Here is a 14990-nt window from a genome sequence, read left to right as displayed (position 1 = left end):
TGAACTGTAACACGTACCAAGTACAATTTTGTGATCACCACTACTCAAAGTTGGTTACAGTAAGCTGGGAATTTTCCCATCAGCCACTAATTTCTCAAGACTGCTGCACACAGTAACAAAAGACAGTGACGTTAGCTAAATACAACGAACTTCTCCGCCGTTTTATTAAAAAAAGGGAGTTGTTGGATAATACACGTCCCGATCTGGCTGTCAGACTGTCGTTATTGGACAAGTCCTGGCAGTGTGTAGCTACGAGAAGGGTGGTGAGGCAGAGGGAAGAGAGGAATAGTTTCCACCCAAAATATTTCTGTATACTATGTTGACAGTGTATCTTATCGGCAGTTGATGTTTCCGGTGTGAATTGGTAATCTACTTACTACATTGGACATAGTGTTTGATTAGCATTTTATATCCCATAAACTCAATCATCCACATAACGGGAGAAAAAAATTCATTGAAAGGTGTCGACTGATATAGCACAGTGCTGAATAGCGTAACAAAGTTTCTGCAGTAAACTACGAGTCTGTGTAATCTTGTACCTTTCGTAATGATGGAAGATGCTTGGTGTACCAATTATTAAGAACTTCAAGGAGGAAAATAAATGCTTTCTGTTCCCCCTCTTTTCGTTTATTTTTCTTATTCTCTCAACTGTGTTTATTGTTTTCGACTGTACACGCTATCACATGTCGTAGTCTTCAGGCAGAAGCACGCAGGACTCGATGTGCATCCGCACCGTATATCATATGATACAGAGCGTTAGGAAACTGCACTGAAATACGAACGTTTTCCTGTTGCTCTCTGTCATATGATATACGTTGCGGATGCGCATCGAGTTCTGTATCCTTGCACATGAAGAATGATCCATGTGTGTTAGAAATTGGCAGCATGTAAACTGGGAAACAATAAATTCACCTTCAAGGAGACCACACGATTTTCACATTTTTTGTATTTATAGTACGTGAAGATCAGAACTCAAATATCAACCGACCAAAGCAGATCCATGCAACTCTCAAAAAGTATTGAGAAAATCGACTTAAGTTTTTCAGAATATTTTAACATCTTAAAATTAGGTCGATTTTACGATAGGTAGTGTGGCAGAATGCTCGCTCGCCATGTGTCTGTATGTGGAGGTGGATGGGGGGGGGGGGGGGGTTTGCGGCGTCAGTTCTCGACTCCTGGCCAATGCAAATATTTGAAGTGAGGTACATATTCTGCGAGCATCGCTCCGGGAAGTATAAAATACATAAAGACGAAAAAATTAATTTGTACTGCTTTTTTCAATTTAAACAATCGTTATAAACAATTTATTATAAAAGATCAGAGTTCAAGAATTTACATTGAAAGCTGGATTTTGTAGGCGATATGCATTTAGAAACAAGAAATGGTGCACTTTTCAGAAAAAATAATTAGGTATGTGTTAATTTGCACGTATTTGATGAATTCTATGTTTAAACCACGTAAATAAAAAGAACAAATGTCCAAAACAAAACTCGAAGCAGCGATTACCATTCTCGAGCGCTACTGCTGTTTTCTATCTCTACGTATTTTACGCTTCACGGAAATACACCTTTGTTAAAAAAATGTGCATCAACCGGAAATCGAACGAAGGCCCTACAGATGGCAGCGAAGCGTTTTTCCACAGGATCACTTAGTCTAGTGGAGAGCTGACCATACTTTGATACTCAAGTATTTTAGGAAACTTCAAACTTCATTTTCTCGAGAATTTTTGAGAGTGGCGTCTAATGCTTTGGTCACTGGTATTTGAGTTCTGATCTTCACGCATCATACATATAAAGAATTACAAAAATCCGATTGCCGTGTGGTCTCCTCGTGAGTGAAGACGAAAAAGAAATAAAAAGAGAGACATAAGAAATAATTATTTTACCTGCTTGGAATAAAATAACAATTTTGTATAGTTCATCAATAATAAAATCCCAGAATGTACAGAGTACAGCCCCGCAAAATACATCAACGACGGCTAAATGTATAGGCTGCCATTTTCGCTCATGTAAGTTATACCGGACAAAGTGACAAAGTTTCCTGCATGTGCAAGTTATATTTTAACGGTGGCAGCTACTGCCTTTCTTTTGATAGAACTGTAGGATTTTGTTTGCGGAACTTGAAAGAGCTTTCCAAGGGATCTTCAGCGACTTAATGTGGGTGCTAATTGATCGAAAGTGATAAGGTAAACATCGATGGTAATCACTGTCGCACTGTCAACGAGAAGAGATCTCACAGACGTCCGCCCTGCTTCATGAAATATAAGCAAATGCGGAACTCAGGTACGGTTCGAAGGTTGGTATTTATTTTTAAATTCTTGTCATGTCAAGTGCTCAAAATATTGACCTTGAGCACTGACACATACTACACACATCAAAAAAGTTTTGCATCACCCCGGTTCCGAGAACTCCTGAAGACAGACGTTGACTGTGGATATTGTATCACAGTCACAGTCTCTTTGACAGTACAGAGATGTCACTAAACCGACCCAAAGATAGAAACAACCATGCATGAGCAGCGCCTATTAGACGGAGATCGATCTCTGATGAAGGCACTCTTAGAAGTGGCCGAAACCTAGGTTAAAAAGGCTTCATTTTTGAGACCTGGGGCTGTTACTGCTGTAATTTTCAAAGCGATGTTTTTCGGACATGAAGGAGATACAGATCGACAGGAACTGTCGATGACATGCCTCGCTAGGGCAGCTCAAAAGCTACTACTGAAATGGGTGGTCGCTGCTTACGGATTATGGCTCAGAGGAACCCTGACAGCAAAGCCACTATGTTGAATAATGCTTTTGGTGCAGCCACAGCACATCGTGTTATGACTCAAATTGTGCGCAATAGGCTGCATGATGCGCAACTTCACTCCCGACGTCCATGGCGCGATCCATTATGCGGGGCCGACGTACGTCGCTGGTGGTCACGGAAGGCGCCGTAACGGCTGAACCATACGTGAATGCCATCCTACGACCGATAGTGCAACCATATCGGTAGCATATTGACGAGGCATTCGTCTTCATGGACGACAATTCGAGCCCCATCGTGCACATCTTGTGAATGACTTCCTTCATGACGTTGCTCGACTAGAATGGCCAGCATGTCCCATGAGCCGTATCGAACATGCCTGGGACAGATTGAAAAAGGCTGTTTATGGACGACGTGACCCACCAACCACTCTGAGGGATCTACGCCGAATCGCCGTTGAGGAGTGGGACAATCTAGACCAAGAGTGCCTTGATGAACTTGTGGATAGTATGCCACGACGAATACAGCCAAGCATCAACGCAGGAGGACGTGCTACTGGGTATTTCCAGCAATCTGGACCATCACCTCTGAAAGTCTCGCTGTGTGATAGTACAAAATGCATTGTGTTGTCTTCATGAGCAATAAAAAGGGAGGAAATGATGTTTATGTTGATCTCTATTCCAATTTTCTGTACAGGTTCCGGAACTCTCGGAACCGAGTTGATGCAAAACTTTTTTTTGATGTGTATATAAAGGGATTCCGATCAGACACCACTACAACTTTCTTTGTTTCTAGCGTTAATCTCGTTCGGCATAGGTCCGCTTTTTCAGGAGTTTTCGTTTGGCGGCCACAAGGCAGAAAATGCCGCTGGTTGCACTTATAAGAATAATACTAAACCCAAACTAACATCAAGGAGTAGAAGGTGGTCCGGCAACCAGACAGACTCCACTTGTTGCAGCTGGTTTCACCGACCCTGGGAGCAGCAACATGCAAACAACAGTGAGATCTCAAATAGTGGAGGTTTCAGTCCTGTACACGGTTCACTCGACTTCAAACGTCCTGGGTTCGGTCGTCGACTACAGCTCCTCGGTCCGACGTGTCTGCACGCTGCCAGCGGCCCCGGCCTGTCCTCGCTGCTCCGCCCACAGCTGCACTGCCTGACACACACGACGACCTGGAAGACTAGCCGTGACACCAGAGATAGTATTACAGTACTGGCTATCGATAACCGCCTCTGCTGCCACGCTACGGTCGCAGGTTCGAATCCTGCCTCGGGAATGGATGTATGTGATGTCCTTAGGTCAGTTAGGTTTAAGTAGTTCTAAGATCTATGGGACTGATGACCTCAGAAGTTAAGTCCCATAGTGCTCAGAGCCATTTGAACAATTTTTTTGCTGCTGCCACTCGCAGACAAACAATACTAGCAACTCAGAGGCACCATTAATACAAGAAGGAATCGAGACGCCACTACCGCTGTTGCGTGACGTCAAGTTATGACCGACAAGAACGTGAGCCGCATACGGCTCAGCCATTTTTATATGTCAGCTATTCTCAGATCATCCCAGTTATTCCAACCTAAAGTCATGAAAGTACAAAACTCCTCCTACAAGCTATTTCATTTCTACATCAGTCTGTCCCTTTATTTTATGTCTCTCGTACTTTCAAAGTGTAGTAAGGTCTGCTGATAAGTTATTCATACTGTAGTATCACATATTGATACCACCCCACAGTCATGACAAAGTTAGCAACTGAATTCCAAGTTTCCATCAGAAGCATATAGAAGTCGTGTGGGGTGTGGTAGATCCAATGGAGCACACCCAGGTGAGCCACGCCTCCAGTGACTCTGCACTACGGGTGCCACCTTCCACCACGGTATTGGATTGCCGGTGGCACTCACCCAGCCCGCTTGCATTCAGAGCAGCAGGTAGAAGGTGTGGTGGCGCGCGTAAACACGTTCAGAGCACAGAGGGACAAGTACAAATGCGAACGCGTTAACACGTCCAGAGCAGTTAAAGGGTTAAATGATACTTTAGTAATTGTCTATTTATGTACTTGTGTGTCATAACCATACTAAATTACGTCTGGCATTAACAATGTTTTTGTTATTGCCGCGCGGGATTAGCCGAGCGGACTACGGCGCTGAAGTCATGGACTGTGCGGCTGGTCCGGGCGGAGGTTCGAGTCCTCCCTCGGGCATGGGTGTGTGTGTTTGTCCTTAGGATAATTTAGGTCAAGTAGTGTGTAGGCTTAGGGACTGATGACCTTAGCAGTTAAGTCCCATAAGATTTCATACACATTTGAACTTTTTTTGTTATTTTTTCCGTTATAGTTTGGAACTTGCAGAAGCAATACGCGGCACCCTGCAGTTTCCCGCTCTGTGAGAATTAGTAGATGGGCAGGAAGTCGGCAGAGACGTACCTGCACGCCGACGAGGGCGCTGCAGATGCAGAGCTGCGAGCGCGGAGAGATGAAAGAGGGCCTGCGCGCCGAGCGCTTGCCCGCGTGGAAGATGCGCGCGATGCGGTTGGTTTTGGTGAGCAGCGCCGCGTACACCACGGTGAAGCAGAAGCCCGCGCCGAAGCGCTGCACGCCGCACACCACGTCCGTCGGCCGCAGCACCAGAGCGAACGTCACGCTGTAGCACAGCAGGATGCCTGCGGGCGGCGCCACAAACACACAGCTCAGTAAGCACTGCGGCGGACGTTTTAACAAAAATTACAAGAAAAACGGCGAGGTTTCTGTGAAATAACTATCTTTCACAACGCTCGAACACAGTGAAAACAAAACTGCATCCCTGGGTTCCTGTGGCTATGTTTTACTTGCATCGAAAATCTCAAGTCGTTTTGTTCGAATGTATTTGGCTTATGTCCACGAAATACTTTAAAATGTAAGCGGTACTTGTTTGATTTGCTTATAACCGCGTTGCGTAAAGTAAAATCCCGCGTTAAACTTCTTGAAATATCGTAAGCTTGTATCCGCGAAATACCTTAGAATATTTGTGCACTTCTTTGACACACACACACACACACACACACACACACACACACACACACACACACAAGGTCCCATGATACCGTAAGTGTTCTGTGGTGAATAGCGAAGAAACTGAAGAGCGGCCATTGTGGTGGTTAACGTACTCTCCTCCTGCTTACACTTCAATGGCTAATGGCTTTAAAGTTCTATAACTAAAATAAGATAGGCCCCATGATTTATAAGTTTAAATTTTATTTTCTGATGTATATGGCTTTGAACAGGAAAGACGGATGGAATTGCACCACGTTTCAGCATTCTGCAATTTGTACAGTTCAGAAGAAGACAACCACTCCCGAAATGTTCCGAATCGAAGTGGTTTTCTGTCAGTCCGAAATCTCGCCTTCTCGCAGCCTTTAACCATTTTTCTAAAAGCTGTGGATTCGAAACAGGAAACCTGCAATTAAAGGCACGTTTATTATATTAACACGGTGTAGAAACATTCATTATATAAGTGCATTAGCATACGAAACATCTAAAAACATCGACGAACCTTTGAAAAATAATATTGAGTCTTTTATCGAATTGATTTGTGCAATTAAACGCTGCACAATTCTTCACCTGTTTCTTTTCAGGTTAACTGGAATGTGTGGACAGTACAATTACCACTACCAAGTATTGCATCCCCTGATAAATAATGTTCGAACTGTGTCCTTAAAAGCCACAACACACTTCTACTTAACAAACTCTTACCGTCACAACGGCGTCCAACCGAAGACAAAGAACAAAAACAGCCGTGTCCTTTCCACAAGGAACCATCCCCGCATTTACCTTAAGCGATTTAGGGAAATCAGGGGACACATAAATCAGGACGTCTGGACGCGGGTTTGAACCTTCGTCCTCCCGAATGAGAGTCCAGTGCACTAACCACTGCGCCACCTCGCTCGGTGCAATAGATGGAAATTCGGGTTTGGCCGTGAGTCGTGCACCTGTGGCCACAGCGGTTAAGGTGACCGTTCGCGTAAAGCGAGAAGGCTCGAATCCCAGTCTGGCACAAATTTTTACTGTCATAATTCCCTTATACAACTGATGGTTGTTCGTATTCTAAACTGCTAATAAATTTCCTGTGGTTACCATTAAATAGGTCCTTTTGTGGCGCTGGACGTTACTTTCTTACCGCACTGCCAGTGTCCAGCAATGTTCATTTGTCTAGCTAAAAGCTGTAATAGAAAATACTAGGCAACTACTGTCTTCTGCAGGTCGCAACATACATAGAATTGTCCGGTAAACGGGATGTGGGTAGCTACTGAAATAAAAGTCTTAACTTGGAAATGTAAATTTTCACGTGTATTTTTACGATAAAGATCACAGTTAATACTGCGAAGTCCGTACTAAGTGGCAACACAATGTAAAGTTCCCACGCACACCACAATCACACACGTAGCCAGTTTATGGTATTTACACCCGTTACCGAAGTTAGTAGAATTCACCGAATCGTTTAGTTATGAAAATGATCGCTCAAATGTTGTGCACTCTGCTCTACACGTAATACCTGTTCCAGTCTTAGATCGCACAACACGCCACGCGGTTTTAACTAACAGTCAAAAGCAATAATTTTGATATTCCGTCCGAAATTCCACACGACTTCCACTATACCGTTCACTTAAATACACTACTTTGCGAACTCGTAATTAGCATTTTTCCTCGATTTTACAGTACTTTCGTCGGAGCTGCTTTCAATGAGATGTTACTAGTTCGAACCCTCAGCCCTGACTCCCCTAGATCACACCAAAGGCTTTGTTCCCAGCATAGATTGGCGCGAGCCTGCATTTTTCTGATTGGCTGATATCGCAAACAGCAATCAGGTTGCAGTATTATCCCGCGCTAACCCGCGCTTTACTTCAATGACCAATCATAGTAAAACATTTCTTTCTATGGCAATTGCTAAATAAATAAATTTAGAAAAGTATCAAATATAAAATGACTCCTTCTGAAATTACCGATTAATTTGTGTTCTACTCACGATTTATTAGTACCATAAAGTGACTGCACATTTAATTACAGTAAATCCCTTGTATAGTTTAACTGGTACTTCGTGAATAAACAAAACAATTTTCATTTACTTCTGTTCTTCTTCACTCATACAACACTCACACTGCTAATTACTACACATATAAAACAATTATAATTTTGCAAATACATTAAATATTAATCAAACATAACTTTGCAACATTGTTTTGACTACGACTGCTAGCAATGTCCGTCAACTGCTGACCTCTGCCGCATACTAGTACAATTATGTGCAACTCTGTAACTCAGGTCCATGTCAGCTGGTCACATCTGTCGATGACTCATGCCTATAACGATATCGTCCTAACAAGTGACAGGAGCGATGCGAAGGCGCTACGCCTCAGTTTGTAACATCGTTTTTTAGTGTCGGGCACAGTGGGAAGTAAAGTTGCAAAAACTTATGTAAACTTCAACAAATGTGCATCTTGACGTGGAGAGCCGCTTGAAGATGAACCTGTCGATTCGAAACCAGTTACGGCGCTATTTGTGCAAATTAATAGCTTTGTCAATAGTGGCTGGTTCCTGGCTTCTTTTTTGAAAGAATCATCATAGCCATTGTCTCAAAATAACAGTTTTCGACTAAATGGCATGAAATCAAAAACAGCTGCCGATGCACCTGACACCCTGTGTGCCGCAGGTAGCTGGTATAATGAGAGCCAGCGCCGGCAGGCACCTGTGAGCAGGACGTAGCTGAGCTCGCGGCCCGAGGCGCGCACGACGGGCGTGTCGTTGTGGCGCGCGAAGACGCCGGCGACGAAGAGCGTGACGAGGACGCCGGTGGCGGACAGCGACATGGCGCCGATGGCCCAGCCGCTGCTGGCGCGCAGGAACACCTCGGGGATGTCGCGGCAGCGCGCGCGCGCCGTGTCCGGGGTCGTGCCCAGCGGGCACATCAGGCACTGCGTCTCGTCCGTCGGGTGCCGGATCTGTATACACACATACACCTGTCACTGGAGGGGGGGCTGCTCTCCGTTGGCGGCGTGGTCTGTCTTGAGAGAACTATGTTAGTTGGTGTTTCGTAAGTAACATTTCCTCCTGACTACCTGCAAGGGCTCATTGTTTTCCTCTTTATTGTTGTTTCACCCCCTCGCTTTAGAAGGTCAGGGAGGAGGAGGGGGTGGAGAATGTCAGCTGCACGGGCTTCCCAATTTACAGGCAAAACATTTAAAAAGCACACAGTGGTGAGCAATATCAACTAGTTGACAAAAAAATGTGAAACACCTAGAAGGGGAAGAGAGTATGAAATGAAATTTCACAGGTTGAAAGGGTATATGAAATTGCACTCTCTCTGGCCTGATTCGGTTGGGAACAGCGTCATAAAGTCGTTTTATTCATTCCCGAGGCAAGTTGGCTCACCAATGTTGTAACTGCTCCTTCATATCCTGTATACTGGCGCTGAGGCAGAGTTGACGTCCAAACTGATCCAACACATGCTTTATCAAGAGCAGATCTCGTGGTATTTTTGATAGGAAGTTGGAAAAATGGCTCTGAGCACTATGGGACTTAACAGCTGAGGTCATCCGTCCCCTAGAACTTAGAACTACTTAAACCTAACTAACCTAAGAACATTACACACATCCATGCCATTGGCAAGATTCAAACCTGCGACCGTAGCTGTTGGGCGGTTCTGGACTGAAGAGCCTAGTACCGCTCGGTGCTGATAGGGAGTTCTGGTGAAGAATGGAACCACAGAACTGTCGCATGAGAAGTAACATATGAGGAAAAAGGTTAGCTGTGAGATACCCGTTGTGCCATCAGTGATCAGAGTTTCCTTAATCACTACCAGCCGTGACCTGAGGGCATACACGATGGCTCCCCACACCATAAAGTCAAAATTAACATCATTGTACGTCTCCAAAACACTGGAAGAATGGAACCTCATCGCGATCGCCGTCACATCCACTGTCGATGGTCATCCTGCACATTACAGAGCCGCGGTATACCTATGATCGCAATGTGAAGCACTTCATCAGCGGTTCATCCTTCCTGGTCATAGCACCACTCCAAACGCTAACCCTAGTCTATGGATGCAGCGTTAATTACCCAGTGCAGTTGCTCCTAGTCTCCGATCAATGGTGCAAGATGTCATAGAATCTTGGAGGGAGTGCATTAGTTATTCTAGAATGACAGGTGCAGATTTGATAGGGTTATGTAGTGCTTGGTGCAGAGTATGGTGATGATCCCTTCTGGCGGTTAGACGTGGTGAAATGGAACGTTCGATGATCACTATGCCTGCCCTCACGTTCCCATGCATTCCAAAATCGGGCCACTGTCACACCTCAATGCCTCACAAATATGGATACTGCACTGTTCTACCAGACAGCGAAATGGAGACTACGATGCCCCTTTGAAAACTCTGTAAGCTGTTAATAAGACTGTCTCACAAGAGTGTGTAGTATCTGACGTGTCCCGCGCAATCATCACTCGACATCCGACGCTGTTCACGCCCCTTATACACTAATCAGCCAGAACATTATGACCTACCATCGACATAAACTCGTCCAGGAGATAGCGGCATCACTTGGCGAGGAATTACTGGTAGTCACATGCATGCACGGTGCATGTAGTATCAGTGAGCGTGCTGTCCGTGTGTAGAATGTGGAAGACTGAGTTTGACTGAGGGCACATTGTGATGGCCTGGAGGCTCGACACCAGCATTTCGCAAACTGCATGACTCTTCGGGTGTTCGAGGAGTGCTGTGGTGAGTTTTTTCAACACGTGGCGAAACCGAGGTGAAACCACGTCCAAACGACGTGAGGTTGGGCGTCCACCTCTCATTATAGATGTCGGACGTCGCAGGCTCGGCAGACTGGTAAACAGCACAAGTGGCGAAATGTGGACTGTGGTGCAACTAACATCAGATTTTAATGTTTGACTGAGCACAAGTGTGTCTGAACACACAATGCACCGAACACTCCAAACGATGGGCCTCTGCATCCGATGACCCATCCAAGTGCCAATGTTAACACTACGACACCAGCAACTACGAGTGAAATGGCCACATGACCATCGGCACTGGACGTTGGCGCATTGACAGAGCATTGCAGGTCTGATGAATCCCGATACCTTCAGCATTCTGATGGGAGGGCACGAATCTGGCGTCTTCCAGGGGGGAACAGCTTCTTCATACCTGTACTACACGTCAGAAACAAGCTGGCGGCAGCTCCATTAGGCTCTGGGGAACATTCACGTGGTCATGTATGGCTTCAGTGGAGTTCGTGCAAGGCACCATGACAGTCAAGGAGTATTGTACACTGTTTGCAGACGACATATACCCCTTCATGGATCAAGTTTCCTAATGGTAGTGGTATTTTTCAACAAGGTAATGTTCCATTTCACAAGGCCAGGACTGTGATGAAGAGATTCGAGGAACACAGTGGCGAGTTCCAGTTGATGTGCTGGTCCCCGAACTCGCAAGATCTGAAGCCGATCGAACACATGTAGGATGTGATTGAATGTGGTGTCAGAGCTCATCGTCCCTCTCCCCGGAATTTACGGGAAAAAGGTTTCTTGTATGTGCCAATGTAGTTCCAACTCCGTCCAGCGATCTCATTGTTTTCATGCCTCGACCCGTCGCCGCTGTTATCCGTTATGGAGGTGTACATAGCGGCTATAAGGTAGATGGTCATTATGTTCTGGCGATCAGTGTATACCCAGGCATGCCTGGTTACAACAGTAAACATAAACAACACTAATGCACTACGGTGGCCGTCCCATATGTCACCGAGAATTGCAACTCTAATCAGTTACATGCACCCCAATAGTATGTAGATTTACGAAATTACATTCACATCTGATCATATTTTCAGGGTCCTTAACGTTTTCGTCAGGCAGTGTAATAAGATCGTAAAGCATTTACAAATATTCTTAAAATATGTAAAAAATTGAGTTTTGTGTATGATAATGCATCTACTCGCTGAATGGAACTGTGGCGAGAGCAAGGATGTCTGCGTTCTTCCAGCTTACCTATTTCGCCCATACAGAACCTGAAGGATTTGGAAGCGGTTGCGTGCCCGTAGGCGCCTAGAATCGGTTATGAGTTGTCACTACATAGACCCATTTTTAAAGGGCTCAACGAAGATGTACGCGTGGCACCGAGGGTGTTGTTGAATTGGAGGATCTTAGAGGAATCCTTTGCTATTTTATTCACCCACGTATGAATGTTGGTGTGATACAGGAGGGCTGGAAAAGCGTATACACCCTTTGCTTTATCAGGTCACTTTCAATTTTCGTCGAAAGGGTTTAACTCCCCCTAGTAGTTCCACCCTGTATATCTGAGAAAATATTGCAGTCACACTACAATTCAAAAGGGTGAGATCATGTTCAATGGGCTTGCAGCCCTACTATGTCCTCAGAGAAGGATTGAATAGGCTAGAAGGTGTGAGCAGTGGCAAAGGTTGTTAAGAACGTCGTTCTGTCACACATATCTGCAGATTGTCGTTTCAGTAGTGGAATGTGTGTAAAAAACGCCTCAAGGGGAGGGGTGGTATTATCGACGCCCTTTGTCACCTCCTGAGGCCGAGTGGCGTTAGGCAGAATTTTGGTGAAATTTGGTGCCAATGTGTCACCATTAACGCACCTTACACCGCAAATGATCTCCTGTGCTCTGGCCTTTTTTTGGCGTGTTGCAACACCTTGCTGTTTGAAGCGTCCCCCAGAAAGAGGGTGATATCACAGAGTGCCACACTTTTGCAGCATTACAGAGTAGGCACCACTGAGCCGAATTTCTAACATGAGCCGCAATGGGAGAAAATGATGGGGTCTAAAAAAAGTGACCCTTTCTTTAAGGAGGGAGACGATGTTACGAGAAATGAAATTAGTAATTAACTTACCATCAAAATTAGGGACCACGCAGAACAAACGATTGCTAACTTAGAAGTAAAATAATTTATAAAGGACGAAGGAAGTAGGTGGTCAGGAGCAGCCTAGCACATGCAGAGAAGGTGTTCCTCCCCAAAAGAAGTCTATTCATTTCAAAACTAGATTTTAGTTACAGGAAGGTATTTCTGAATTTGTGCCTTATGAACATAGCATTATACGGAAGCGTATCGTAGACTGTGGGACAAACGGACATGAGACGGATCGAAATGCTTGAGATATGGAGTTAAGGGAAAATGTGAAAAATAAGTGAACTGATAACATTGGAAATGAGGAGGTTCTCTCCAAAATTATGGTGGAAAGTAATATGTCAAAGAAATAAACCAGATAAAGGTACAGGACAATAAGACAGGTGCCAAGACATCAGGGAATAACTTCCGTGGTACTAGATGGAGCTGTGGAGGGTAAAATCTGTAGGGGAAGGCAGAATGGCATATTTATCCAACAAATATTTGAAGTTATTAAGTTTAAGTGATAATCTGAGATGAAGAGGTTGGCGCGGGAGAGGAAGTCGTTGTAGACCCCCATCAAACCACTCAGAAGGCTCCCAAATACAATAAAGGATTTCTGACATTACCCTTTCAGTCTGCATCTAATACGAGTAAACGGAAAAGAGTGCCGCATTTTAATTTGCGTCTCAATTATTGTCACAAGCACACTAATAATAGTCGTCACATACGCAAAAAACAACCAGGTAGCAAGAGGAATTGGTAGAGCGAACGCTTTCAGCGCGTTTCATTGAAGTCAATTAATCCGCGTTTACTTTGTCGATTACATCGAAGCGTGGGACATCAGTTTTTTCGTAGCCTGTACAATGGCGAGGCTACAAAAGTTTATCCGGCGCTAATTTTTGTTCTATGTTTGTCTTGCTGCACCACAGTTTCGGCACGTAGTGACCTATGGAAGCAGGTATTCTGCTGATAGTGCTTTTCCACTAATTGCTCAACAGCATTTGGTACATTAGGTGACATAAAATCATCATTATTGTTATTTTCGTGTTGTTATTTTGTATTTGACACGTTTTTAGGAGCAGTGACTACATGAGCACAGATAATTGAAGCTGAAGTGTTTGTATCAGTTTGAGTAAAATAGCATTGTCACGGTGAAATACTTCTATACAATGAAAGGGGTGGTTCTTTTCTTCTGTAAGTCATACGAATAATCAGCTTTGTTAATATATAAAGTATGCGTATTTAATTAGAAGGTAAACAAGTTGAAGTGATATTACAAAAGTTTTCATATGAATAACTAACTATTCGTTTCTTATAGGTGATGCTCGTCACACGAAAATTTTGTAATTAATTGGGAACCTGATGTCACAAAACGTACGACTGGACGTCAAAGTTGCAACAACATGAAGACGGCAAGCAAACATAGTACTTAGCTATACAAATGATTAGTGGGATAGCGTTAATGCACGAAGTAGGTAGGAATAACGTGGATCTACAGTCTGTATGCAAGGAAAGACTAGGCACTGGTTGACTTATTCAGAAATTGCATGTTGATTGCGCATATTCACGTTTTCGCTGCTCAGTGAATGTTCCATTTAATTTCCTGTGTGCAGCCGCACAAATTCAGCTCCTTCTTCTAATATTTTGGCTGTAAATTGTTCAACCACGTTCAGAGCGAGCCGAAAGACTAAAGCACCAGCTTTTTTTTCTTTGTTATTATTTTAATACCTTACAAAAGATAGGCGAGCAGCGGCCTATCGACGCCACTCTTCGGCCACAGAAAAACAGACAGTAAACATGGAGACAGTAAAACACACACACATGAATGGTAAAAACAGGAGACATACATAAGAAATGACACGAAAGAGTTCCCCAAAGGCACTGGTTATACAAATAAGTTCAGCAGTAAACACAGACGTAGACAAACAGTTTCACACGCGAACGACGGAACACACTGAAGAAGAACACTGACGCACTGGCGAAGGGAACACTATAGCACATTGGTGATGATCTTTGGCGCACTGAACACACTGGGGAGACGAGGGGAGGGCTGCCACTGGGTGCAGGAGACGGGCAGGGGGCGAAGGAGGGGGGGAAGAAGCCAATGGGAGGAAGGAAGGGTGAGAGGAAGGGAGAGGGGAAGGGAGAGGGCAGTGTCGGGTGTCGAAGCCCGGCGGGGGGGGGGGGAGGGGGAGAGCTGGGAGAGAGGAGGGAGGTGGCAGAAAGGAAGGTGGGAAGGAGAGAGGAGTTCTGGAGGAAGGGGGAAGGAAAAGAAAGGGAGGATTAGACCTGATAGGAGGGGTATAACGAAGGAACGAGGACATCATCAGGGAGGGGGAGTTGGCAGAAGCCACCTTGGGCAAGGGTGTGAATGTGA

The 14990-nt window shown here is 44.7% G+C and overlaps 1 protein-coding gene across 1 annotated transcript in view; it reads right to left on the bottom strand.

Moving 5' to 3' along the window:
* The window catches only part of LOC126354248 (metabotropic glutamate receptor 4-like), a 769434-nt gene that overhangs the window by 73540 nt on the left and 680904 nt on the right, over positions 1 to 14990 (bottom strand). Inside the window, exons 9-10 of the mRNA XM_050003756.1 lie at positions 8458 to 8710; positions 5163 to 5398 (exon numbers count right to left, since the gene is read on the bottom strand). Of these exons, the coding sequence (XP_049859713.1) occupies positions 5163 to 5398; positions 8458 to 8710 (489 nt within the window). The remainder of the gene's footprint in view (positions 1 to 5162; positions 5399 to 8457; positions 8711 to 14990) is intronic.

The sequence above is a fragment of the Schistocerca gregaria genome, chromosome 3 (genome assembly GCF_023897955.1).
Source record: "Schistocerca gregaria isolate iqSchGreg1 chromosome 3, iqSchGreg1.2, whole genome shotgun sequence".
Taxonomy (NCBI): Eukaryota; Metazoa; Arthropoda; class Insecta; order Orthoptera; family Acrididae; genus Schistocerca; species Schistocerca gregaria.
Note: the sequence above shows the minus strand (reverse complement) of the source record. Positions and strands in the feature narration are given on the sequence as shown.